The sequence below is a fragment of the Amphiura filiformis genome, chromosome 5 (genome assembly GCF_039555335.1).
Source record: "Amphiura filiformis chromosome 5, Afil_fr2py, whole genome shotgun sequence".
NCBI classification, from domain to species: Eukaryota; Metazoa; Echinodermata; class Ophiuroidea; order Amphilepidida; family Amphiuridae; genus Amphiura; species Amphiura filiformis.
The window spans coordinates 9789903-9816719 of NC_092632.1; the positions used below are offsets into that span (position 1 = coordinate 9789903).

The 26817-nt window shown below is 36.4% G+C and overlaps 3 protein-coding genes across 3 annotated transcripts in view; 1 reads left to right on the plus strand and 2 right to left on the minus strand.

Annotated features, from left to right (window-relative positions):
• Positions 1-18292, plus strand: part of LOC140151993 (autophagy-related protein 2 homolog A-like) — a 54684-nt gene extending 36392 nt beyond the window's left edge. Inside the window, exons 20-42 of the mRNA XM_072174295.1 lie at positions 2498-2670; positions 3013-3163; positions 4225-4424; positions 4713-4793; positions 5506-5705; positions 6171-6241; positions 6485-6552; positions 6973-7137; positions 7716-7905; positions 8239-8546; positions 8914-9129; positions 10012-10064; positions 11102-11231; positions 11533-11700; positions 11884-11985; positions 12243-12315; positions 12665-12953; positions 13367-13436; positions 14839-14921; positions 15167-15288; positions 15922-16076; positions 16855-17007; positions 17395-18292. Of these exons, the coding sequence (XP_072030396.1) occupies positions 2498-2670; positions 3013-3163; positions 4225-4424; positions 4713-4793; positions 5506-5705; positions 6171-6241; positions 6485-6552; positions 6973-7137; positions 7716-7905; positions 8239-8546; positions 8914-9129; positions 10012-10064; positions 11102-11231; positions 11533-11700; positions 11884-11985; positions 12243-12315; positions 12665-12953; positions 13367-13436; positions 14839-14921; positions 15167-15288; positions 15922-16076; positions 16855-17007; positions 17395-17625 (3452 nt within the window). The 3' untranslated portion in view covers positions 17626-18292. The remainder of the gene's footprint in view (positions 1-2497; positions 2671-3012; positions 3164-4224; positions 4425-4712; positions 4794-5505; positions 5706-6170; positions 6242-6484; positions 6553-6972; positions 7138-7715; positions 7906-8238; positions 8547-8913; positions 9130-10011; positions 10065-11101; positions 11232-11532; positions 11701-11883; positions 11986-12242; positions 12316-12664; positions 12954-13366; positions 13437-14838; positions 14922-15166; positions 15289-15921; positions 16077-16854; positions 17008-17394) is intronic.
• Positions 18293-23065: 4773 nt separating this feature from the next.
• On the minus strand, positions 23066-23635 carry LOC140151994 (uncharacterized). The gene has a single exon (XM_072174296.1). It carries the CDS (start codon positions 23633-23635, stop codon positions 23066-23068), a length of 570 nt encoding a protein of 189 aa, XP_072030397.1.
• Positions 23636-23724: 89 nt separating this feature from the next.
• LOC140151995 (uncharacterized) lies at positions 23725-25052 on the minus strand. The gene is made up of 2 exons (XM_072174297.1): positions 24827-25052; positions 23725-24701 (listed from the first exon to the last, which is right to left on the minus strand). The coding sequence occupies exons 1-2, from the start codon at positions 25050-25052 to the stop codon at positions 23725-23727; spliced, it is 1203 nt and encodes a 400-aa protein (XP_072030398.1).
• Positions 25053-26817: the final 1765 nt, after the last annotated feature.

The window sequence follows — 26817 nt, forward strand, 5'->3', positions numbered from 1 at the left end:
GCCCCCCCCCCCCCAAGTTCATAATCAGAAGCTGTTCCCACCACGCTAGTAGATGCCACTGTAAAGTAGTGCTAGAGTTGGTGCGGTGGGGGAGAATATATAATTACAGATAGTCGATAACCGATAATCAATGATCAATCAGTTATAAACGTTCAGTAAACCCAAACACGCAAATGATGATCAAGGAATCGCTAAGGATGATTTGTTTCTGGGTAGGGGGGGGGGGGGGTGGGTGAGGCGGAATCGATAGTCGATAATTGATTATTGACTATCGATTATCGATGATTAATTATCCATAATCAATCATTAGTTTATCCATATTCATTGTTGAAAATGTATAGGCCTCCGCAACCGACAAAACTAGGAATCGCTAAGGATGATCTCCTTCTGGGCATGGGGGGGTGAGGGGAATTGATATTTGATTATTGATTATCGATTATCGATAATCAATTATCATTTATCGATAATCAATCATTAATTTATCCATATTCATTGTTGAAAAATGTATAGGCCTCCGCAACCGACAAAACTAGGAATCGCTAAGGATGATCTCCTTCTGGGCATGGGGGGGGTGAGGGGAATTGATAATCGATAATTGATTATTGATTATCGATTATCGATAACCAATTATCATTTATCGATAATCAATCATTAATTTATCCATATTCATTGTTGAAAAATGTATAGGCCTCCGCAACCGACAAAACTAGGAATTGCTAAGGATGATCTCCTGGGGGGTGAGGGGAATTGATAATCGATAATTGATTATCGATAATCGATAATCAATAATCAATTATCGATTATTGATAATCAATAATTAGTTTATCCATATTCAATGTTTGAAAATGTATAGGCCTACACAAACGCCAAAACGGGATATCTGCATTAATTTGAAAAATGATTTTCTCCAAAGTGCTATAAAAGCACACTCTTTGATCATTTCTATGCACATCGTATCTCTTGCAACCTGAAGGAACGAAATTTGTTTCCGTTTTGAATTTCAACAACTTAAAAATGACATTTTTCGTAAAATGAGGCTCAAATATTTTGTTCTGAATTGGAAAATCTCTCTTGGTATAAAATGAAAACTATTACGGATTTTGATGGTAAATTTCAAACTTTTTATATCAATCATCATATCCGTAAGCACGTGGTACTGTATTTTGAAAGCCATCCGAGTTTCCATTTTGACAAACGGATAACAGCAAAAATAGTTTTAACATTGTCATCTATGGAAGAAAAATCACAAAACTGCCTTTTTCTCAAGAAAAAATTGGGACTCGAAAATAAATTTTCTTCAAAATCGTTTTATAAGATCTTTATATATGCTTAATAACTTAAAAAAAAAAAAAAAAAACGAAAACAAATTCTAAGCTGATACTTCATGTAAATGATTTCCCGAACCCAAACCCTAACCCTAATGCTACTCATAACCCTAATCCTAACCCTGACCCTAATTTCGTGTACAAGTAGGCCTACATGATAAAGAAATAAACAAACTATATTGGAATATTGGACACTAAGACAATAATAGCCTCATACGCCCAACTCCGCCTGCTGCTTTCACTTCACTCTTTAATCCCTGTTATGGAACTGTGACAGAAGATTGATATACAGCCTCTCAGAGCGTCCGAACTTTTGTGTCACGTGACCCTGCCTTATATGGGCGCATCCAGATATTTTTGGCCCACCCCTAAAGAAGACATGGGAAAATCTTAATCTTTTTAAGATCTGACCTCGTAAACAATGAGGTCAGATCATATAGCCAGCAGTAGTGCATAGAGTATCATGCCTCACGGATTTCATCACAGTCTTACCTTAGCACGCTGGTAAGCAGCGTTTGAGATGGTGTTAATCGATAGTCGATAACCGATAATCAATGATCAATCAGCTATGAATATTTAATTGGATTCTAAAAATAATGATCACGGACTCTCATGTTCAAATGCGTGTGTGTGGGTTTGGGGGGTGTATACCCCTCGCATGTTGATGCTCATAATTGCTGAGGACTTTTTACCCTAAAGAAGACATGGGAAAACATAAACTTATTGGGAATCCCATGTCTTCTTTAGGGTAGGTGCCGTTAATTTCTGGAATAGCCCATTAGAGCAATCAAAGATGTGCACACAAATGAAGTTAATCTTGTGTCAAGAGAAAGTAGTTCCTTTATCAAATCTCAATTGCCACAGAGATATTCACAGTTACTTGCAGTTAACAAGTCTAGGATGTACATTTATAGTGCGTGTATCTTCATTTTTTTTCAAACTTCTTAAGCTGCGCCAAAATTGGGAGCAGTAGGTTAAGTATGACTTGGTGTCACTCAATTGCCAGTTTCAGAATGGCTAAGGATCTAGTTACCAAATCTTGGCTTCTAAATATCATTGCCTTTGTTTCTTGCATTTATTAAGTCCCAGGCTTTAAGATACCAAGTGTTACCAGAATACAGAGTAGCATACAATAATCTACTGGTTAATATCATGCAATGCTACTTTTACAGATTCCGATTCTGATGAGGATGATGATAGTGGGCGATTCTTAACAGTAGATGAGAAAGAGGGTATACAATGGAGAAAACGAAACTCACAACAAAAAGCATCCAACCAGCAGCACTTACTAGCATTAACACTCAACATTAACCATGGCAAGCTGACTGTATGGGGAGCTGTAAAGGTCAGTCAATAGCACATTTCACAACTTGCCCAAACTCTCTATAACTGTTCATAGGATTTAGAGGTGTATGGTGGTTTTTTTATGGGGGGGGGGCATTGAAAATATTTTTTTGCTGCAAGAACCACAATGTTACGAAAGAAATCTTTACCATTTAAATGTTGTGCTCTCTTGATTATAATTGCAATTGCAGTAGCAATTGAATTCATGTTGCCCTTTGTTCTGCAGTTTAGAGTCAATATTTTAAGTTAGGGCTCAGTTGGCCAAGTAGACTGAATTGTCTTGCAATTACTTACAAGATATATAATTGTAACAAGTTGTTTGTTTTTCATCTTATTTTTGCAGGGAACGGATGGTGCCATTAGTCCTTGTACACATGGAGAAACTATGTTAGAATTGGAAGATGGTCAACTGTTTACTGTAGCCAAATATAAAGGCGATGCCAACCTGAGTCACTTATGTATGCAAGCCAACAGATTTGCCATCTATCATTGTGGTAAGCATAGTAGCATTTCATAAGGGACAGTATGTAATTCAATGTTTTTATGCCTCCAATGAAGGTATTTTGTTTCCTGGTAAAAAATTGTTGTTGTTTTGGGGTTTCTTGGGTGGGGGGGGGGAATAGGCAGTCAAGTTAGCTTAATCGATAAGGCGTCCTACTATGGTGCAAGAGGTCGCGGGTTTGAACCCAGTGGTGGTTTAGTACGCTCTCGTGGAAAATTGAGTTAGCATGAAATTCCCCCGGACAAGGAACTTACTGCTAATTTCCTCATTGTAACCCATACGAAACTCGGGAGCTGATCCTGATTGCGATGGTCATTTGTGGAATGTCTAGGGTGTGTGCTCTTGAAGCTTCAAAGTCCCGGTGTTGTTGTTGAATGGTTTATGGAATGATGTGGGGTTGTAGGGGTCAGCGACAACCTGTAAAGTGTGCTGAGGTTTGTGGATCAACGTCTAGGTGTTGTGTCTGTGCGTAGTGCACTATAAATCACTGTGCTTTTTTATTAAATTAAAAGGGCATTTCGTGATCCACATCATCATCCCCCCCACTTTTCTCCAAAAAAAGTTGAGATTTTTATATGGCTACATAATGTTTATGTACATAATATTTCTTGCAGATTAATTCGTTTAGCAAAGATATCGTGAAATTTGAATTTCGTTCTGGTATACCAGAACGAAATTACAACACATTGTCTATGGAACAGTGTAATGCACATAATCATGCATAACTCGTAAACACAAAATCGAAATCAGCTGAAAATTTGGGAATAAGCTTTTTTCGAGGATGCTAGGATCACGAAATACTCCTTTCAATAAATTATTCTGCAATTAAAATATCCCTTGGTAAAATAATGCTCATCGCAGTGATGGTAATGTAGTTGGTGCTTTGCATTGAGAGTGGTAAAATGTCTAGTTTTGTGCTGCAACATGGACCTGTCATCAAATTATTACACAGAAAGTTAACCCCAATGTTATTAATAAGTTCAAAAGATGTGGCTGCTGTGAGATGCTTTGTTCATGATGTGACCTCCCGTTGACTCGTATTTTAATTTCCAGGTGAAGTGGACACACCCTTGAGACCAGATCCAATCCCTCCTGCTAATTGGAAACATGCTGATTATCTGCAGTGTTGTGTGTATCTATCTGATGAGGGGGTACCTACCAAGTGTAATGATATCATAGGCAAAGGAGAAGACAGCCAAAAGATGTTTGCATTAGCTATGAGGATGCTGTTTGATCCACAGAAGAATGTCAAGGTCAGTTGTAAGGGGGAACTTCATGGCCTGTTAGTAATTGTCATAGAACATCCTTTAAGTTTTCTTCAAGAGTTGTAGAAGTGACTCTACATGACCATGAGAAGAAGATGTTTGTAGCTCCTTTGAGGGAATGAGAGTGATCCCTAAAATGGCAAGACTTGTATTTAGCAAAAGTGAGATTTGTAAGCCTTTTGTGGGACATGTACTAGTGAAATTTCAGTGGATATGATAATTATTTAAGACCCATTTATGATGAAATATTGTGTTCTTCTGTGTGTTGCTATACAGACCATGGAGTGTGCACTTGGTATCCGAGGGACAACAATACAACATTACTCCTGCAAATCAGAGCACAGCTGGATGGTTCAGGTAAGGGTACAATGGACTCAGTTTAACCAGTAATTGATCAAGTTTGATACAATAAAACATGCCATCTAAGTAGGAGAGTGAAAAATATGAAACTTCAAACTTAGAGCTGAATGTGATAAGAATGGGAACTAACACCTACATGGTCTAATCGTACATTTATGATGGATCAGTGGCAAGAGCACAAAGCTGGGTTACATCAAACCCAAGATAATTGATACCATTTTCCTTTGCCATCACAAGAAAATTAAAAGTGATGTAGATGAGATACATATTTTCTTTCTCCCACTTATGGTTGTATTATTCAATTTATGAAGTAGGACAGATTCAGTTGTTTGTATTCAAGGATTCTTGTATCTTTCTTTTTTATATTGACATTGGCTATACCATTTGAAAACCACCCCCCCCATGAAGAAGAAGCCAACAAGTTTCATCCAAAAACAGTAGAAAAGGAGTGGAAGATATGGAAACTCTTAAAAATAATTCCCCCAAATAGGTCCAAATCCAACTAGATTTTTCATCATTTTCCGGTTTTCAACTGGATTTTAACGTAAAATGTACAAAAATTTGCTTCTGATTTGATTACTGAGTGTGGATTTCAAATGGAATAGCTCATTGTCATAACCTTTGACCTTCCTTGAACCTTGACATTGTGTGATTACGTTTTGAAAATATTTAACAATATATGTGTTGGTTGTGCTTTTCTTCTTCACAGCTAGGAGACTTCTTTGATGTCCTAGATGAGCCTATATTGGGTTATGATATGCCTAGGGTTGTCACTGAGCTACATGCTCATTTCTGGGGCTGTGGAATAGACTACAGGCCATTGTACTTGCCACTTAGGACATTTGTTGCCGTGGAAACACTCAGTATTTCTAGTAATTTGGTGTATGAATCCAAAGAGTCACTACTGAGGTGAGGAATTATATTATTAATAGATTTCTGCACTAAAATTATGTTGTCTTCAGGCTGTAGGACAATTAAAAAAAATAGTTGGATCAGAAATCTGTTTGCAGCTATTTGAAATTAGATCTGCATTGTAGTCTTAAACAGTTCGACAGTTTTAGGCATTTGTGCCGTAGTTAGAAAAATGACAAATTTGGCCACAAGGTGGCAGAAAAATCATTTGTGTGTGCATATGTGTGTGGGATGGGGGACAAAACAGATATGCAAAATATATTTTTACATATTCGTTACTGATCTTAGTGTTAGTTGTAATTTATTATTTGTTTTGATAAATTGTTTTTTCTATATTTTCTTTCTTTCTTAAAATATGTTTTTCATGCAAGGTGAATAGTGGCTTTGTGATGAAATAAGAGATGCCAACATTGGCTTGTGATGTAACAATTTTACAGTTATTTCTACAACTCATTTTCACAGGTTTCTCATAGACGATGCTGCCTTATATCTGTCAGACAAGTGCAATGAGAAGAATGTAGATCTACGCAGAAGTAAGTGAAATAGTCTAAATGATGTAAATTAATGATGTAAATTTATGTAAATACAAGATTAAACTGCTACATTTTGTACATGCGATCAAGGGAAATCAATTGTATGTTGAGTTTATCCAATTTTTGCTTAGGAATTCTTCAAGAAATGCATAAGTTCAACCGTTGATGTGTGTTTCACTCATTTGTGCTGTCTAATGGTCAACTTGTTAAATTAATTCATAACTTCCCTGTGTTTCTTTACAGATTATGTGTGTGTTTTGGATGTAGGCCTTCTAGAGTTGGCATTACGGCTTAGTACAGATAAGAATAAGGTAACTTTTTTAGCTTTACAGCATATACACTTAAAAGTTAAGACATTGTAAGTTATAGTATATTAATGTTTCATCTACATATGTGCTTAAAACATTGTTGATTAGCATGGTAAGGAACATTTAAATAGTCATTGACAGGAAGGAAACTTGAAGTTGATACATCCACTTGTCTTCAATAACTTTGTCATAAAGCTCTGAAATAATATACAGATTGGCACAAAATGAGATAAATTTATTAAATGAACCAGGCTATGGTAAATGATGATTCATTTCAAAGTATATGGAATTGGTATGACACAGTATTGGAACGTGTAGAATATAATCTTTCCCTAGATAAATTGTGCTCTTGTTTACTGACTTGGAGTACTAAGTAGTTGCAAATTACATCACTTGAAAAACATTATGTGTTTTTTTATGAAGAATCCCAAGCTAGACCTGAAGGTAACCAACAATGTAGTTCACATCCGCACATGTGCTGATGCTTGCAGCGCCCTCACAAAGCTGATTCTGTATCTCGCAAATGATGGGGACATGAAGGGACCACCAGAATATGTAGATGAGCAACCAGAAGAAGTCGTATCTCAAGTAAGTCATTAGTTTCGTCGTATCATGTTAAGGCTGTGTTTCATTCAAGTTTCTTGTTTGATGTTAGGCAAATTGGTAACATAAATAATATTGGTGGTAAATATTTGGTTGGCAGAATACATTGTGATAAATTGTGATGCCAATGCTTGAAGAAATTGTTATCCCAGATGAAATAGGTGTGTTTCCTTTCTATGACACTGGATACACAAACTTACTACTTGCTAGTTCACTGAGTTGTGAAGAGTTTGATACATTTTTGCTTCATTATATTATTTGCTAGCTACTCAATGCCCACCCAGTGGTGGTGCTACATTGTAGGATGGTATGGGTATGTGCCGCCAGTGAGGTCATTCTTTTCAGGCACCTTTGATTTTGTGCTCGTAATGCTCCTGTTTTCAGCCCCTCCATTTTGTAATTTGGCAAAGTTTCAGCTCTAAAGGCGCCATTTTGTTTTCGTTTGTTTGTTTTATTGTTTTTGGGTTTTTTGGGGGGGGGATTTAGTTCTCAAGAATTACTTTTGAAAACCTAAAAACAACCTTTGCGACTCAACATAATCTGTTGTTTCTATCACTATACAGCATCAGCAGCAGCATGTGACAGAACCAGTGAGTATGAGCAAACCAATTGTGAAGACACCTGCCACAGTCAAACCAAGTCCTGATAGTCCTGTAAGAACTGGCCATATGGAGCAAATGAATCTATTGATGGAAGAAGCAATGAAAGAACTCAACCATAATGACTCGCCTACTGATGATGGTATTGGTGAAGGTTGGTAAACAACATTTCATTTTGTTGTTTTTTGTGTTTTTGTGTCTAGTACTGAACTGAAGTTGAAGGATTGCTGTCTTAGGCGTGAGCTTGCCTTCCTCTGCTAATCCACCCATCCTACCTGACCTTTGGGCATCATCTGCTCTTATTTATCTTACATGATTTCTGGGATTCACTTACATTGTGTGATGATGCAACATTCCTTGATGATGATGCATGAGGTTAGGTGAAAGCACTCCTAGTACTGTAAAAGTTTAAATTGCTTACAATTTTACAAAATACTGCTATTATAGTAGAAGTTAAACGTTTATTTTCTTACTTATTTAATTTCAGGTCCAGTGTTACATCTTCCATGTACCTTGAAACATTCCCCCAACTCTGAAGTCTTCTTATTCCCTGATGAAGATGTAGAGGATGCATTCCAGGATCTGGATTCTGGTCTGTCCACTCAGCATCACCAGCAGCCACCTGCCAAATCAATGCAGCAACAAGCCTCCCAGCCACCCGCATTCCCTAATATGGTAACACAGCACTTTGATAGTGCAGGTGTAGGAATTGGTGAGGATGAGCAAAGTGATGGGTCAGATTTGTTTGATGATGATGATTTCTGTGTACTAGATGATCCAGGAATGGGAGTTATGGTAAGAATTACTAGCCTTCAACCTATTTTATTATGCACCCACCCAGTAAGTGACCACATTTGTTTCTTACATTTCATTCAATGAGGGAGTTACTTGTGCAAAGGGGAATATGTATCTTGTGGCAGCTGACCCTGATTGTAGTTTAACTCGGGTTGCACTTTTAGCAAAGGCAAAAATAAAGCAGTGCGATGTTGTTATTAATATTTTAGACTGCTCTAAAATTGGTGATCATATAGGCGTTGAACCCATGACCTGTGATCTCATGACCAGTGTATTACTAAATGAGCTAACACACAACTGTGATACGTTTTCCCTCAAACAAGTCTAGAACCATATGGAATTGATGCATTGTTGACTTTATCTCCAGCCTCGAGATGGACAACCAGAAGTTAAGAGCCTAGATGAGACACCTATTCAAATCAAGGAGGACCATTTCAACAAGCCTCTAGGTCGTGGGGACCAGCTAAATGCGCCAGTAGATTTCCCTACCCCAGTGATGAGGTATACACTGCAGGAGATGACACTAGTATGGCATATGTATGGAGGAAATGATCTGGGACCAGCAAAGAAGGTTAAAAACCTGGTATGTAATAGATGATGAGAGAAAGTAAAAATTATGTGGGAAATTGATTATAAGAAATGTTTTTTAACACAAGTCTCCAATATGGTGGTCAGTGAATTTTCTAAACTTGTAAACCTCTTTCCAAGCTTCTAGTAGTCAAGTTAGCTCAATCGTTAAGGCATTCGACTATGGTGCGGGAGGTGGCAGGTTCGAACCCTGGTGGTGCCTAGTACGCTCTTGTGGAAAAATTGAGTCCACTTGAAATTTCCCTGGACAAGGAACTCACTGCTAATTTGTCTTGTTGTAACCCGTACGAAACTCGGGGAGCTGATCCTGGTTGCGATGGTTATTTGTGGAATGTCTAGGGTGTGCGCTCTTGAAGAAGCAAAATCCCTGAATTGTTGTTTAATGGTTTATGGATGATGTAGGGCCGTAGTGGTCAGCGACAACCTGTAAAGTATGCTGAGGCTTGTGAATCAACGTCTAGGTGTTGTGACTGTGGGTAACGCATTATAAATCACTACGCTTTTTTTTTGGATGAGAAGATGACAGAGGGCAGGTGTTGAAATGAAGACCTATAGATCATAACATCACTGCTTGTTCACATCTGACTCATTAGCCCAGTTTGTAGAGCACCTGAGGTTATCTGATTGTTTGATTTTTATGAAACTTAGTATTGAAATTTGAATACATAATGCAATTATTTCTAGGTAGTTGTAAGTTCATCAGTGGTCATTTGAGGTCAAATAAGTAAATATTGTTTGATTTTCATGAAACTTTGCCTTACAATGTTCCAGTTGATCGCAAAAGCAGGCGAGACTCATGGTTCAAGAACCACCTTGTTGTCTAAAATTTTGACTACGTTTTTTAATGTTGCTATATGTATTATTCCTTTTTACAGAGTCAAGAACGTCCAGTCCAGCCCATGTGACAGTTGGAACGCCAGAGAGAAAAAGGTAAAACATTTTCTGCTTTGTCAAGATATAAAGGCAAAGTAGATGTGAAGAACTAATCTCAGAGTTCATGTGCAGGGGTGTGTGTGACAGGGTTGCATGGTTGTATATCCCCTCAAATGAGGACCGGTGTGTGTGTATATCTGTAAGTGCCCGCAAATGAAGACATTCATATGATATTTTATTCAAAACTTTGAACCCACCACACTGACAACATGCACAGTTCCCTAATCAATGGAAGAGGTCACAAATACACAGTGCTACACATTCAAACAGCTGGCAACTTATGGGCAATCTTCAGGGCTTGTTCTTTAAAATCTTGATTCACATAAGAGCAATAGGGCTATTAGTAAAGTGGTCATATAACCTCAAGCATGTCAAAGGACTAGTTCCTAAACTGTGGCAATAAATACTGTAATAGGGCCGTGACATTCTCATTTACTCCCTGTACAAGTGGGGAAGTCACTTCATTTGCTTTATAGATAAGTGGGGAGTTTTAGCCTAAAATGTATGTATGTGTGCAGACGTGTACAATGCTTGTGTATTGCTCTAAAAGTAAGACTGATTTGCCCATACATTTTGGTCCCCACACATATGTGGGGCTTATGTTATCATCTAAATGGTTGTTTGCCTGGTTGTTTGTTTGGCTGTCCGGTTCTTTGTTTGTTTGTTTGTCTGTCCGGGCAGAAGCAAATTCATTAATCCACTGTACATCTCCAACGCAATAACCGATCAACTTCAAACTTTGTATGGTGAGAGGATATGGTTGCCTGATGTGCTGTACATTTATATGTTTTAAGGCAGAAATACCTTTTCCATCAACTTTTGTTTCAATAGGGAAAATATTAGACCCACAGGCCTGTTCACGAGATCTGCGACTGATATCGCTTTGTGCAAATGAGTGTCTTATCCTGTAATATAATAGAACTCAAAATCCTTGACTGTAGTCATCTCATCTAAAAACAAGTCCAATCTTACTCTGGTTGGCCTTGTCAAGAGGCCCCACACTACATAAACTATGTCTTCTTCCTCTATTCTAGTGATTCACAAAGTAGTCCGTCCAAGAAGAAGATGCAACATCGCACCGTCAACCCAAACCTGCTCAGTTTTCAAGAGAGAGGAGGTCCAGGCAGAGAACATAATGTACTTATGGAATTGCAGTTAAACAAAGTAAGGACTTAACAAAATGAACCTATTTCTTATTACCTAATCCAAGGTTCATTATGTTACAAGTACTTTTGACATGATTAGATGACTGTTTGAAGTGGCATTGAAATTAATTAATTTTACAGTATACATGGATGATGTATAAATTTATTTATATTGTATTATAGATTTATTTCTTAGGTAAATTTTAGGCAAATTGTCAGAAATTTCGGCAACATAACTCTTTTTATTTGTGGTTGACATCAAGTATGTGTAGAGGCTTTGCAGATATGTCATCTTTGACACACAATTTGTTTTACTGTAGGTTCGTTTCAGACATGAAGTCTACCCAGATGATAAAGAACAAGCCTCAAGGCAGATTCTAGTCATCAGTGACATTGAGATCCGGGATCGACTAGCACAGTCTCAGATCAACAAATTCCTGTATCTCTATTCATCAGAAGCACGGCCAAAAAGAACTCATGCAAATATGGTAAGCTCTAATTTTGTGACACGTTTTTGTTAATAATGACTTTTTTACTTTTATGTCTCTGTGTGTTCCTTTTCATTCTTTCAGTTTTCATTTTGTTTTGGTGAGATATCTGAGACCTGCATATAATATTGATTTATTTATGGTGTGAAGTAAGATTTTGACTCTTTGTATTGTTTTTATCAGGTGCTGGTGAAAGCTTTGCATATACGACCGGATCCTAATCTGTCAGCGGAGGAGTGTTGTCTACGAATTTCATTACAGCCTATTAGGCTTAATATTGATCAGGTAAGTAATGAAGGATTGAGTGATTGATTAGGGATGATCATAAATCTTTCACCAGAGATGTGTATGAGTTACATTATGACTTTAAATAGATAATATTTAGGTAATAGCAGGGAGTAGTTTCAGTCACATCAGTGTCTGTAAAATCTAAAGACATTTGAGGATGAAAATTTGTGAGATGCCCTTACACCTGTGACATTCAGGAGTCAGTAATTTATGATTTTTTTTCATTTTTCTGTTTTTTCCCATACAATCTACAGGATGCCTTGTTTTTCCTACGTGATTTCTTCACAGAGGTTTCATTAGAAGCAACTACAATGCCTACTTATCCAGGTAAGAACTTAAAAGATAGATTTATAAAAAAACACAATTTGATCGTATCTACTTGGATTGGAAATCCGAAGATTTATCTAAATATGAAGAGCATTCTGACTTTGAAGCTTTTATGTGAATCTTGGCTGTTTATCTTAGGATCAGATTATTCATTGAATCAAGTGAGGAGAGAAAGAATTACTTCAATAATATGGCCTGACACCTGAATGCAGCATTTTGTGTTAAAGAAAAGTCAAGTTAGTGAGAGTGACTTAGTTTATTGTGGTCATTGCAGGATATGAAGATGTAAATCAGATCTAAAAAAGTTCAATTAAATACAACTGACCATATTTATCTGAATTGTTTACAGAGGTGAGAAGAGACAGTCTTCCTCCGTCCAGAGGATCCAGCAGTGGCCAACCATCTTTATCTTCCCAACATAGCTCCATAGCAACAACTCAAACTTCCTTAGCAACTCAAAACTCTTTACAATTTGAAGAAGACAGTACCACGTTATCATCACCATTAATAGACTTTGGTCCTACAAGTACACGTACATTACTAGCTGATAGCAATATACAGCATAGTACTAGTCCCAGTGTGCAATCTACTGATAGTTCAATCAGTATAGTTGCAGCTGCTCCACCAGTGTTTTTCAGGTGAGACACTTTTATAACTTTTGTTTGCTTTCATTTGCTGACCTTTGGTTTTGTGTAGTTGAATAGTTTTGTAGACCTTCCAATTGTTCAATCCTCAATCTGAGAACAATCTTGTGAACAAAACCAGAAATTACCTCAACATAATCACTTTCAAAGCACTACCTTTATCTGACACAGTTTTATATTTTTTTACTGTTTTTTTGTGTCATTTTGATACTTTTTATTTTAGTGTTTACTTTTTGTGTATGTTTTTTCTATTTTTTCCTCACAATATTCCTTTTTCTTTTAAAAATCTTTATCAATTTTGTGCAAGACACTGTACAAATATTGATAGTATTGAAAGAGTCCAGTGAGTAACCTTATTTACAGCTACATATATTTATAAAATCTGCATGTTTATTTTTGCCTTGCAGATCGTTTGTCTTCTCACCAGAAGTTCCAATCAAATTGGATTATGAAGGAAAAAGAGTAGATATGGAGCAGGTGAGAGAAATTATGTGTTTTATCAGTTCAGTTCAGTTTTATTTTATCCAAAATACAAACATCATACTAGTATACAACATAAATAATTAATAGATATGTAAGATATATGGTCAGAGTTTACATGAGAAAATACATACCATCGATGAGATGATGGATAGACACTGCTTAATGATAAAATAATAACAATATGAAATTAAGCACCATGCTACCGGTACATACAGGTGCCAAATTATCTCAAGAATAACCTCCTAATTAGGACCCTTCCCTATAATTAGCAGTTTTTAGCATTCCTTGTTGAATTTTGTAACTTCAGTCCGGATTTATTGATTTGATTTATTACAATACAATGCAGAAAGAGAATCTCAAATAGAAAACTAATTTTAAAGAGTTTTCTTACCTTACAACCACATTAAAACTATCATATTCAAAGTACATAAAAATACAATTAAATAAAAGTAAATGGCATATTGCACAAGCAAAATCACACATTCAATTTAAATAAAATCATTCCTGCTGCTTGTACTATATATTTTATATTCATTATGGTTTGCTTTTTAGAGTATCTCTTGTATAAAGGGAGAGCGTGGGCGCAATGGTTAGGGTACTTGCCTTTAGTGCATGAGGTCCCGGTTCGATTCAGCGGTGGCGATTTGCTGGGATATTGACTTGGAAAAAAAAGTCTGAAATTAGTTGGCAACTTCTGTAGATTAAATTCAGACTTCCACTCTCCCCATGGTTCATTTAGAATTGGGTAAATGAATCATGAAAGTACTCCAAATCCTTCGGAGGGGACGTTAAGCCGTCGGTCCCTGTACAGAGAGCCATACCTGTACATGTATCTCGCAGCCAGTTTCGAAAAGAGTAGGGTGTTAACCCCTGACTGTTCCCAACCCATCCCGGTGTTCAAATGGACCCCAATGGAAATAAGCTTCAATAGAGGCTTTCTTGGGTTATCCAGGGTTGTCAAAACCCAAACAAATCAAATCAAAATAACATGTTCATAATGTTGGCATGTTTCTTTTTATGTTTGTAAATATTTGATTATTATGTTTATCTCCTGAGTGACCAGTATTTTTGTATTGAAGGAATTACCTGAATAAATAACTAACTGTGTATTTCTGATATCAATACCTATGTATGGACTGTATGATGCCAACTTGGTTAATATATACAACCAATAACATTATTTTTGTAAATTAAATCTAATACTGGAACTAAAATTTGCAACTCACTTTGCTATGTTACGTCCGATAACTTCGGACTTCATCAGGCATCTGATTGATGATGTTGTAATGACGTCAGGTGTTGTGACGTCAGACAGCGTCATAATGTTTTGAACTTCTGGATGAATAATCAACACCAAGATACAACCAATAACCTTCTCATGTATGTTTGTATCCAGGGCACACTGATTGGTCTACTAATAGGTCTAGGACAGCTCAATAAGTCAGAACTGACTCTAAAAAGATTACTTAACAGGCATGGGTAAGTGTGGGATCATCTTATCTTTTTATCTGTCTGAGATTGTCATGACATGTAAAAATGTGGTTTCTTGAATATAAAAAATGTGTGTTTATAACCATATCAAAAAATCAATTTGGCTGACATGTGCTCACTTCGCTGATCAAGTTGCATATTCCTTTCAAGTAAATATGGGTTTTTTTTCTGCCATGTTAATGTGATACCAGTAATTTTCTTTTCTTTGTTTTATCTTTTCTTATTTTTTGCAGCTTACTTGGAGTAGATAAGTTACTTGTGTATGCTGTGAATGAGTGGGCACAGGATATCAAGAGTAGACAGCTACCAGGCATTCTGGGTGGGGTTGGACCTATGCATTCATTTGTACAGCTGGGTGAGTCACAGTTTTGAATATTATTACCATATATGCAAATTACAAAGAAAGAGGAATGAACAGTAACATATAGGCTACTGCATACTATGTAAATAAAATGCATTTACCTTTTTTTTTTTAAAACAGTCATTTCAAAATGTGCATTTGTACTGGTGCCATTCAGTCACAAACTTGTTGACAGAATATGAGAATTGCCAAAGTAGTTAATGTATTTGAAAGTTTTATACCATTTTGCACATAGTTATTAGGTAGTAGTGAGTTCAGTACAACCTCTTATCCGCCATGATGGGACCAAGCATTGGCCAGATAAGTGAAAAATCTGGATAAGTGAATTATATGTAATTCTACATTAAATGTATGATGTGCAATTGGGACAACAGAAGATTACACTGTATGGGGGTAATAACTCTGAAGGGTGGTTTGAGTGCCTTTTGAATGTCTTTCTCACAGCTTCAGAGCATGAAATGAAGGTATAAATACATTTAAAACCGGTTTTGCTTAGAAGATTACACGGCCTTCAGATAAGGGAGCTTGTACTGTATATCAACTATTTTCAAGTTTTACTCGGCAAACATACATACACATTCATTTTAACACTTTATTAAGAATTAATTTTGTGTGAATTGATTTCAGTTCAAGGTATGGTTGACTTATTCCGGCTGCCTATTGAACAATATCAGAAGGATGGTAGATTGATGAGGGGTATTCAACGAGGGGCTAATTCATTTGGCACATCTACAGCAATGGCTTGTGTAGAACTCACTAACAGGGCTGTCAGAATGCTACAGGTAAGCTACAACCTATACTTGAGCAAATTGTGCATTTGTAACCACATCCAAATGGGATGCAAGTTTGATACCCTGCATTCTAACCGGGAACCCCTCCGGAGACCATACCTGTTTTATAAATATGTGTAATGGTCAGCAAATAATGGAAATAAAAAATGAGAGTGCATCCCCTATTGGTGATCAAAAAATATGTCCCGGGTTGATAGGTTAAATGTCATAAACATTGTGTATAATTTGTGTAACATCATCACTTAACTGGTGAGAGTTGGGAGTTAATGTCCGTGTTTGCATAGTCCCAAACAGCGTCCCATTTGAGGGTTAATTTCACGTCGAGGTGTGTTTGTTGGCATGGTTTGTACCTTGTAGATCAAAATTGTGGGGCAATATCATCAGTAGATGTTCAGGTATTATAGATGAGAGTTTGATTGCAGATGACAGTTTGATTAACCCTAACACCAGTAAAAACCACAAAATACCACAATGAAAAATTCTGATCATGCATGCATCCCAGGGTCTGCGATGACGCAATCACCCTAAGTGTGATATGCTCACGGAATTGCTGGCGGCAGCAATAACCCGATCCAGCTACCGGTCCGCGATCGTGTGCTTGGCATGCGGGGGGTCAAAGGTTCGAATCCCGGGGGTGCCAAGTCAAATTATTCTTCTTCTTGAAAAATTCGGATCTTCTTTGACTTCCGATATCAAAAAGCATGGGTCAGTGTTAAGGTTAACAGAATTGATCCTGGTCATTATTTATATTGTATCTTTATCAACCCAGACTGCTGCAGAGACAGCCTATGACATAGTATCTCCAGGTCCGAGTGTTAATCAACGAGCTATCACATATGGGCCATTTGGTCAGCAGAGACTAGCTAGACAACCTACAGACTTCAGAGAAGGCATGGCTAATGCTATCACGGTTGTCAGAGAGGTAAGGGACAATTAAAATAACAAAACATTAACAACAAAATCAATAAGAAGTTTACTAAAACATGGAATAAGGTCTTATTATTGTAACTAAATTATTTGTCTCAAAGTCTACACACATGTTAAGAAATTCATGCGCGTTATACTTACCTGAAAAGGTAATAAAAAAGTCTCATATACACCAATATTTGTTGCCAATGTACATCACAAGAAAGATGTAATATTTTATCTAATTAGATATCAGAGGTGGAGTTTTTATATTTAATTTTAAGTTTAATTCCATCATATGCTGTGCCTAATGATGACAACCTTGATGAACAATGGGCTACATGTAACATGATCCGTTCAATTTCTGCAGATTGCAATAACATGGTTTTTGCTCCTTTCCTAGGGACTTGGTGACACTGCTAATGCTATTGTGCAAGTAGCTGTAGAAGAACATGAACACAAAGGAGTATCAGGAGCAGTGGGTGGTATCCTGAGGCAAATCCCACCAAGCGTTATCAAACCACTCATCCTAGCAACAGAAGCGACCTCTAGTGTGCTGGGTGGGATGCGTAATCAGATGTTACCTGATGCAAGGAAGGAGGATGCTGACAAATGGAGATCAGAAAAAACATGAAATTTGAATTAAATGTTTGGACTTCTTATACTACGAACCCAATGAAGCTGTTTTGTTTGTTTGAACGACATTTCCATCACTTGTCATGGTATTAATACAAATAATGTACTACTACCTGTAACTTATCGTAGTATAAGAAATGTGACCTGAAGTGGTTTCACTGCTTTTAAATGAATGCCCATGAATGCAGAACACTGAGAGTTTTGGAGAAGTGTATGTGATTGTAAAGAAATGATATGACAATATGATTTGTAATATTTGCAAAATGTTGCTTATTGGTTGATTGGTGATTTACAACATGGCTATCTTTACATCTTGTACTGTGAAATACTTGCTACCTTTTTTAATCAATACAAACGCTGACTGTTTAGGAGCAAAACTTCTCTTCAAATTAAAATCAAATGCCTTTAATGTACTGTATTACAAACTGAACAGTAATTTTATGAACTGCTACACTCTTGACAAAAGAGCAATTAAAAGGCGCATCAAAATCTTTGTTTTTACAGTGTATGAAATTCTGTCGTCAGTACCTTGAAATGTTTATGTTTTATTATATATGAATGATATGAAGGTGTTAGAAATTGTGTGGAAAGTTGTAGCATTTTGTTTCTTTGGATCAAGTGAGTGAGAAAATGTTTAGATGCCTATTGTGAAAGGAAAATAAAATGAGAACCGGTACAAGTGGTGCAATATAATATGATATAATGTGCTAATATGAAAAAGAACATGGGGTATTCCAATTGAAATCAGTACACTCCTTATGGAAGACATGACCATAATCTTCCACCTGAATGTGTGACTCCATTTGAAATCTTAACAGGTTGTGTGGGAGACAAAGGTCATGACTGCCATAGAGATGCATGGATTTCAAATGGAATAGTCCATTGAGATAAGATTTGTGCAATTATGGGATATGGGTATGTGTGGTAGGTGGTGGATCAGAAGAAAGATATTTCTACTGCTCAATGGGCATGTTAATGTGGTAGGTGGTGACTTATGAATCAGGTGGAAGATATTACTATTGCTGAATGGGCATGTTATTGTGGTAGGTGGTACCTTAAAGGGTGCGGGAAAGACTCCGGAAATAGGCTGTTGAAATTGAGATTAATACTGCAGAATGGGCATGTTAATTATGTGGACTAAAAGTCATGTATATGTTGTCTTTATCATAATAATTAAAAGATGTATTAATGTCTTGCATTTTAAGTACTGAAAGAAAGATACCCTTGCAGTTATTGCATGGATATATCAATATACCTCAATGAACATGCATTGATTCATTTAAGTAATACGCTGTTTTAAAACCATGAATAATTACTTTGGAACTGCCAAATATTCTGAATCAATATTGCAATTTTGTTGCATTCCTCAGAAAATGTCTCTCAAGATATACATACAGTGTATGTGCAAGCTCCAAAACAACTGATCCTGGTGGAATATACATGTAGTACCCCAGGAGTGTCATTTGCTTGTGTGTGCCACAGCTTTTAATATGTCAGAAAGCTTTTAATTATACTCACAAAAATTGAAGGATTAGTCTGATTTGCATTATTTATCATGGTGCATAATGTATTTCGGCACTTATAGTGCAAGTGAAAGGACATTCATCTGATTTACAGTATTAATGTTGTTTAAAAAATGCTAAGGAATTAGCCTGATCCATCAATTTTTTGTTTTGAGTAATGTATGTTTATAGTACTGGAAGTCTATAAAATATTCCTACTGTGTGATCATCTTCATCTTTGTTATGTGATGACAGATCAAAGTACTTCATGTAGAGCCACAGTAACCATATCATATATGTATCTTTAATAAAGCAATATAATATGCACACACAAGAACATGCATGTAGATTATCTGAACTGTGCTTGTAGCACTGAATTGTAGCAAGGTATCAGCAGTAATATTAATAACTATAATACTAAAGCTGCCTCCTCAATGCAAATGTAATCCAGTTATTCCAACATACATGTAAGATTGATGTTATTTGGAGTGTATAATGGGTTATTCCAGGTGAAATCCATACATCCCGTATGGAAGACATGATCTTAAGGGGGGGGGGTGTAGATTTCAAGTCGCCCATTCAGGTAACCCCATTTCTGGAGGTTAAGGTCATTTCTTCCATAGAGGATGTATGGATTTCAACTGGATTAGCCCAATACGAGATGTGTATTTTATTCCAAAATGATTAGCAAAATGATAGTTATTATGGCCTTTTGCATAATAATATGTTTATATGAAGGTTGGCATGAAATTAAAATACCAATTGCTATGGTTTGAAAGTATGGAAGTATTCAAATGTTTAGTTAAATTCTTGGAAACAGATGCTGTTGTTAATTGTAGTCCCCTCCCTAAATGTTTGTGTCTTCACAGCTTTGTCAGTACCAATTTCTTCCTGAGTGTGGGCATTAACCTTTACCGGTTTGTGAAGTTGTTTGTGGACTGTGTTATGTTACATGCCCGAATAAACCCTTGCCATCAATGTTAAATTACAAGTATATTACTCATGTAGATAGTAAAATGTGTTAACGGATGTTTTTCTTTATTAATTTTACACATTTAAGGTAATTTGGATGGTTTGATGTGTACTGTTCTTATCTGAATTGGGTTCAAACCCTCCAAATGACCTTAAAGTGAATACATGATGTGACATTATCCTTTAATACTCAAGAAAACATGTGCCAAAGGTTAGTTAGAATGCTGCAATAGTTGTATGTATATGTGTGATTTAACTGTATCTTTCATGTTCAAACTATGTTGTACAGTTAAGTTTATAGATCAGGGCATCTTTGTTTTGTTGTCTCAATTAATTACAAGCATCTTGTATTTCAATCAATTGATTTCTTGTTTCATTAATAAAAATGTGGTTCATATTTATCTATTTAATGGACCACATGCAGCAGCCTGGTTACGTTATTTAGAATTTGGTAACTTGACAAATCAAGGATACAGTATGGGATGGAGGGTTCTAAACAGAAAAGAATATTGGCGAGTAAAAGAGTATGCCTGTGGTAGAAATATATTCCGAAGGAGAATTACATTTCAATTCTCAAACTTAGAGTTGTTGGTTCTGAATTCTCCCCATACAATTAGTATCAACAGAAAATAAGCAAAACTGAAGTTTTAAAACTGGTCAGCAACACTAACATTTTTGATCCGTCAAACCATTCTCCTTCATCAGCGGTATGTAATGCTGTTGACCGATGACCATGACTGACCGATGAAACTCTTCTTCCTCCGGACTTTGGTGGTGTCATTATACAGGAGAATAGTTTCTCTGAAATATCTAGATAAATAATGCGATGTTTTTACCAGTTTAAGTTTCCTTTTGATATCTACTACCAACACACGTAAATCGCTTCATTCATGTGATTTTCTGTAGATATAATTCCGGATTTGTTTGTGAAAATGATAGCTCCTGTTTCAATGTCCGAGTGGCAAGTCATAAAAAGTTGTATATTTATTTCCCCTTTTCATAATTGATACCATTTACAGATGTAAGTTGGGAGCTGTTTGAATTCAACTAGTGTTTGCTGTTGTAATTGTATGCAAGAGGAAAAGTGTCATGTTTGACCAGAAACATGGCACAATGCTACTTTCTGAGATAAATCTGCAAAGATCACATAATCGGCATGAAAGTGTGTGCATCTTTTTGTGCTATGTATAATTTGAAGATATGGTACAATTGTCTACAGTTCTTTAGTGTCATATTGTCAATGCAGTTTGTGAGGAATAAAGCACTGAATTTGTGCAGTTACATGTAAAACACAAAACTATTCCAGAAATTTGACATTTTATTAAGTACCCGTTGTGAATACAGCATACATATAAACTGTCCAAATAGCAATTTTTGTGTGACAAGTCTACTCTAATATTTTGTCCATCTCATCAGAGGATTTCATCGGATCTTAGTATCTGTTTTAAAATATATACCATGCTTGATTGTTTTCACCTGTTTCAAATTCAAAGGTTTCATTTTATTATTTTTTGCAAGTATAAATATTGGCATACCATGTTATTTTATCAGTGCCTGCCAGTAAAATTATGCAAATAAGTTAATGTGTGTATTGTGCTTACTGCATGGCAGGCATGCAGACATTTCTGTATATATTTAATGTATTATATATAGACAGTATTGTAAATTATAATGATTTGTAAACAACAGACAAGTAAAATTTACTCAAGTGCTAACAAGTTTGAATTGATTATTGCATTTTTATTTCCAGTACCTTCTCTTTTAAAATTATACAAATTTTCATACGGTGAAATATGGACTGTTCCATTCAACGATGCTTTTGCCGAGTTGAATGGAACAGTTCATATTTCACCGAATGAAAACATTGAATATTGAGCGAATAAAAACATTATAACTCATATGTATACAAATTCCTTTTCTTCCACTTAATTTTTTTAAACACCAGGAAAACCGTAGTTGCCGTGAGCGCTATACGTTTGTCAGCGTTGCCATGCTAGGTGTGTGTGAGTGCATTTAAAAATGAACTATTATAGTCTTTTTGCTAAAAATAGCAAAAATAATCAATAGTAATTGGACAATGAAAATGACAACAATCTGTGCACGAGTTATATTAATGACATTTTGCAAATTTTCTCCTGCAGAAAATTAAAAATGTTGCAATTGATTTGAAAAAAATAATAGGTAGAATGTCAGAGAATAAACTATATAGTATATAAACTAATAAAATACATGAAACAGCATATAAATTATGTTATAACAGCATGATTTATTACTTGGAGTTTCATGCCTAAAACGGCGATCATCAGATAAATAATTACTAGAGTTCTCATAACAAATCCAGGTACTCACAATTAGTAGTGACGTTTCGCAACCTTACTGGCTGGTTGCTTCTTCTTGACTGAGCTGTATCCAATGCTAGCACTTGCTGTCTTAGCTGTAGTGTTGCCAGTTGATTTTTCTTGGATAAGCTGATTGTAAGCATGACTGAGAAAATAAGCTGCGCCCCCCTCATTGTTCATAGCTTTCGTTCGCCTCCTGATCCAGATTGACTCTCTTATCCATCTTGGGAACTTATCGCTTTCTCGATGAAGAATTTTGGCCCCCTCCCAGTCTATGATGTGGTTGTGCTCTGCGACGTGATCTGAAATGGCAGACTTGTGTTGTTCTGAAACCGATGATAACCGGCGGCTCTGGTACACGTCCTTTGGCTGATTTTATCTGATTCTTTCTGATGTTCTTTCATTCTTGTTCCAAACTGTCTTCCTGTTTCCCCAACATAAGTGTGGGTGCAGTTGCGACAAGGAATTTCATACACACACCCTGATGTTTCACTTATGTCCCTTTTATCTTTAGGGTGAACTAACATGTTCCTCAGTGTGGTGTGTGGCTTCACTGCTGCAGAGACACTGTGTTTCTTCAGGATCCGCTGAACTTTCTCTGAGACACCCTGCACATATGGTATAACTACCATACCCGAGATTTTGTATCGTCCGAGTTCTTCTTAGGTTTGGACTTAACGGTTTTGTTGGTTCGCTGCTGTTTGACTCGCTCAAACGACCAGTCTGGATAACCACATTTGCTGAGTGCCTGCTTGATGTGTTCCTCCTCTTTATCTCTGTCTTCTTGCTCGGTAACAATGCGATCTGCTCTGTCCAAAAGGGTTCTGATGACCCCTAGCTTATGATGAAGTGGGTGATGGGATTGAAAATTGAGGTATTGATCGGTGTGTGTTTTCTTTCTGTACACCAACAGTTTGACCGATCCATCTGCTTTTCTTATGATAAGAGTATCTAAAAATGGAATCTTCCCCTCTTCCTCTGTTTCATAAGTGAACTTTATATTTCCTGTGCTATCAACCTGATTTAGATGGTCTGTGAGCTTGTCTGCACTTCCTTTATGGATGATCTCCAAAATGTCATCTACGTATCGTTTCCAAAGGCTAGGCTGGCATTCAATGGGAGCGGTGGCAATGGCTGATTGTTCAAGAAATTCCATAAAGAAATTGGCCACTATTGGAGACACAGGGCTTCCCATCGCTGCTCCAAAAAGTTGCTTGTATATTTGCCCTTTGAAAGTGAAATACGTCGTTGTTAAAATGAATTTCAAGAGTTCCATGATGTCATCTACGCTGAGAAGTGTCCGCTTTTTAAAGTCTTGTCACCTGCAAGTCGGTCTTTGATGACTTCAAGTGCTTTGTCTATGGGCGTGTTTGTAAATAATGAAACTACATCGTGCGAGATGAACATGTTGTCTTCCTCAATCATGACTTCTGACAGATCTTCCGCCAGCTGAGCAGAATTGTTCACATGATGTTCAGTGTTTCCTATCAGTGGTCCTAAAATATCTGCTAATGATCTAGATGTGGCATACCCTATGGACCCGGTATAGTCCACGATGGGTCTTAAGGGAGTTCCTGGCTTGTGGATTTTTGGGGTACAATAAATCCGTGGAATACTTTCAGAAGTCGGATAAAGGTACTGATAGTCTGTCTGCGTGATCTTGTTTTCTTGTTTAAGTCTGGTGAGGATACGCACAAGTTCAGATTTGTATTTAGCAGTGGGATCTTTGTTTAGTTTTGCATAGGTCTTATCATCATCCAACATTGCGTGCACTTTACTTTCATAGTCAGATTTATCCATGACCACACTGCATCTGCCTTTGTCACTAGGAAGGATGAGTATTGACTTCTCAGCTTTGAGGTCTCGGAGTGCCTGTTGCTCATCTTTGCTGAGGTTACTTTTGGGTAGCTTAGAGGACTTGAGACTGCCTACAACTTCAGCTCTGAGTTGGGCAGCTTCTGGTTTAGGTAAGCGTGTGCATGCTCTCTCTGTAGCTTCGATAAAATCATCCACAGGGATATGCGATGGAGTAGGAGCAAAATTCAGCCCCTTTGCCAGAATACTGGTTTGAGCTGTACTAAGTTTGTACTTGGGTAGGTTGATGACCCATTTCTTGAGATGAGATCCACCCAAGTCCACATCTTCAGCTGTGTTGTGATGGGAAGTAGTAGTGGCACTTAATTGGGATTTTTCTGCCAACCTCTCTAGTTTCTTTATCTGTCTGCATTTAGCAGCTTTGAATGTTTTCTCACTTGATTTCTCTACATGTGTTTTGACATGTTGTTGAATATTAGAAGGTAACAATGACTCAATATTATTCACACTTTCTTGCTTATCTGATTTGAGCTGATTGATTTTATTGTTGATGACGCTTGGATTCTTTCACGGAGCAAATCCTTTTGAGCCTTGTTGATTATGTCCCTGGCTTTTGTAGTATTGATTGGACACCTAAGTTTCAGACTGGGAGGTATGAGGCCTTCATCCTTACATCTCAAGGAAAACACAAGATGATTCTTATGGCGAGCTAGCTTATTTTCAATGTTCTCATAGTCACGTATTTTCTTCACTGTGCTTTGTCCATATAGTTGTCTTACATCATTGAAGAGATTCATCAGGATTGTCTATATAAATTATTACTAGAGTTCTCATAACAAATCCAGGTACTCACAATTAGTAGTGACGTTTACAACCTTACTGGCTGGAAAAATCAACTTGACTACAGCTGTACAGCAAGTGCTAGCACTTGATACAGCTGTCAAGAAGTTGCAACCAGTTGGTTTTTCTTGGATAAGCTGATTGTGAGCTACCTGGATTTGTTATGAGAACTCTAGTAATAATTTATATAGACAATCCTGATGAATCTCTTCAATGATCAGATAAATAGTTGAACACTGAACTGTAACTCCAAAACAAATAAATTCACAGCGTTGAAAGCATACACATCTTCACTAGGAAAGCATGACAGCTCGCATGTTTAAAAACGAATGACACAGTATATACGCACGCATGTTTAGCGAAAAACGCGATTGGCGCAGCAACTACGCATGCAATGGAGTGCGTAATTATTTCTTTTCATACACGCACACACACAATTTTGAAATGCGAAAAACAAATGCACGCATGTTTAGCGAAAAGCGCAATAGGCGCAGCATATACGCATGTAATGAAATGCGCAAATTATTTCTAATTATTTTTTTAAATTATTTTTAATTATTTCTAATTATTTTAAAATTATTTAATTATTTCTAAATTATTTCATTAAATCATGCTGTTATAACATGATTACGCTGTTTTATGTATTTTATTACACGCTCTACTATCTAATAGTATCGAGCACTATCTTCAGCTGTTTTGATTAACTATATATTATAGTATATAAACTATATAGTAAGGGATAGTACCATATTTACTCATATTAAACACCCCCCATAAATTTTCCAGCAATCCTGCAATTTCCATGCTATTGTTCACACGGTCCACACACAATCGGTAATTGCCATGATTGCCCCCTATTTCGAAAATGTCACGCCCTGGAACGTTTAAGGGAAGGTGTATGAACGTTTGGACAGTATTTATTGTGGGACATTAGAGCACATCAGACATATTGAATTGCATTCTGAATACGAAATATCAAATAATTTTGATTTTTTGAAATTCGCAATGTAATACCCATTTTATGGCAAATCAGTAAAATTGATATTTTGATATTTAACAGTACTTGAAGTAAACTTTATAAATCTGATGATTTATACTTAAAGTGTATGTAGGTGGGATGAAAAGCCGACGATCAATTGAAAATTTTGACCTTTCAGTATTGAAGATATGGATTTTTTCCCAAAACACCAAAAAAAAAAAAAAAGGTCTTTTTGGGAAAGAAATCCATATCTTCAATATAAAAGGTCAAAATTATCAATTGATCATTGGCTTTTCCTCCCAGCTACATACACTTTAAGAATATATCATTAGATTTATAAAATTTATTTCAAGGACTGTTATATATCAAAAAAAAATTTGAAAAATATCAAATTTTAATAATTTGTCATAAAATTTGTACTATATCGTAAATTTCAAAAATGAAAATTATTTGATATCAGAAAGACATGCTTCAGTATTCAGAATGCAATTCGACACGTCTGAGGTGCTCTCATGTCCCTAAAAAATACTGTCGAAATGCCATATACGCTCATTCTAGATCCCTTAAGGAATAGTGAAAATGTAATTTTTTCCCAAAAAAGGCATAAAATTTATAGGTGTTTTTGGGAAAAAATGTATATCTTCATTACTAAAGGTTAACATTTTCAAATGATGGATGGCTTTTCCTCCCAGCTACATACACTTAAGTTCATATTAGATTGATAAAGTTTACTATGAGGACTG

Bases quoted from the DNA above. Each gene is read 5' to 3' on its own strand.
- LOC140151994 (XM_072174296.1), bottom strand. From the start codon at position 23,635: ATGGGAAGCCCTGTGTCTCCAATAGTGGCCAATTTCTTTATGGAATTT.
- LOC140151995 (XM_072174297.1), bottom strand. From the start codon at position 25,052: ATGAATCTCTTCAATGATGTAAGACAACTATATGGACAAAGCACAGTG. The intron at 24,702-24,826 runs GTGAAAGAATCC...AAACACATGTAG, and splicing joins GGCTCAAAAGGATTTGCTCC to AGAAATCAAGTGAGAAAACA.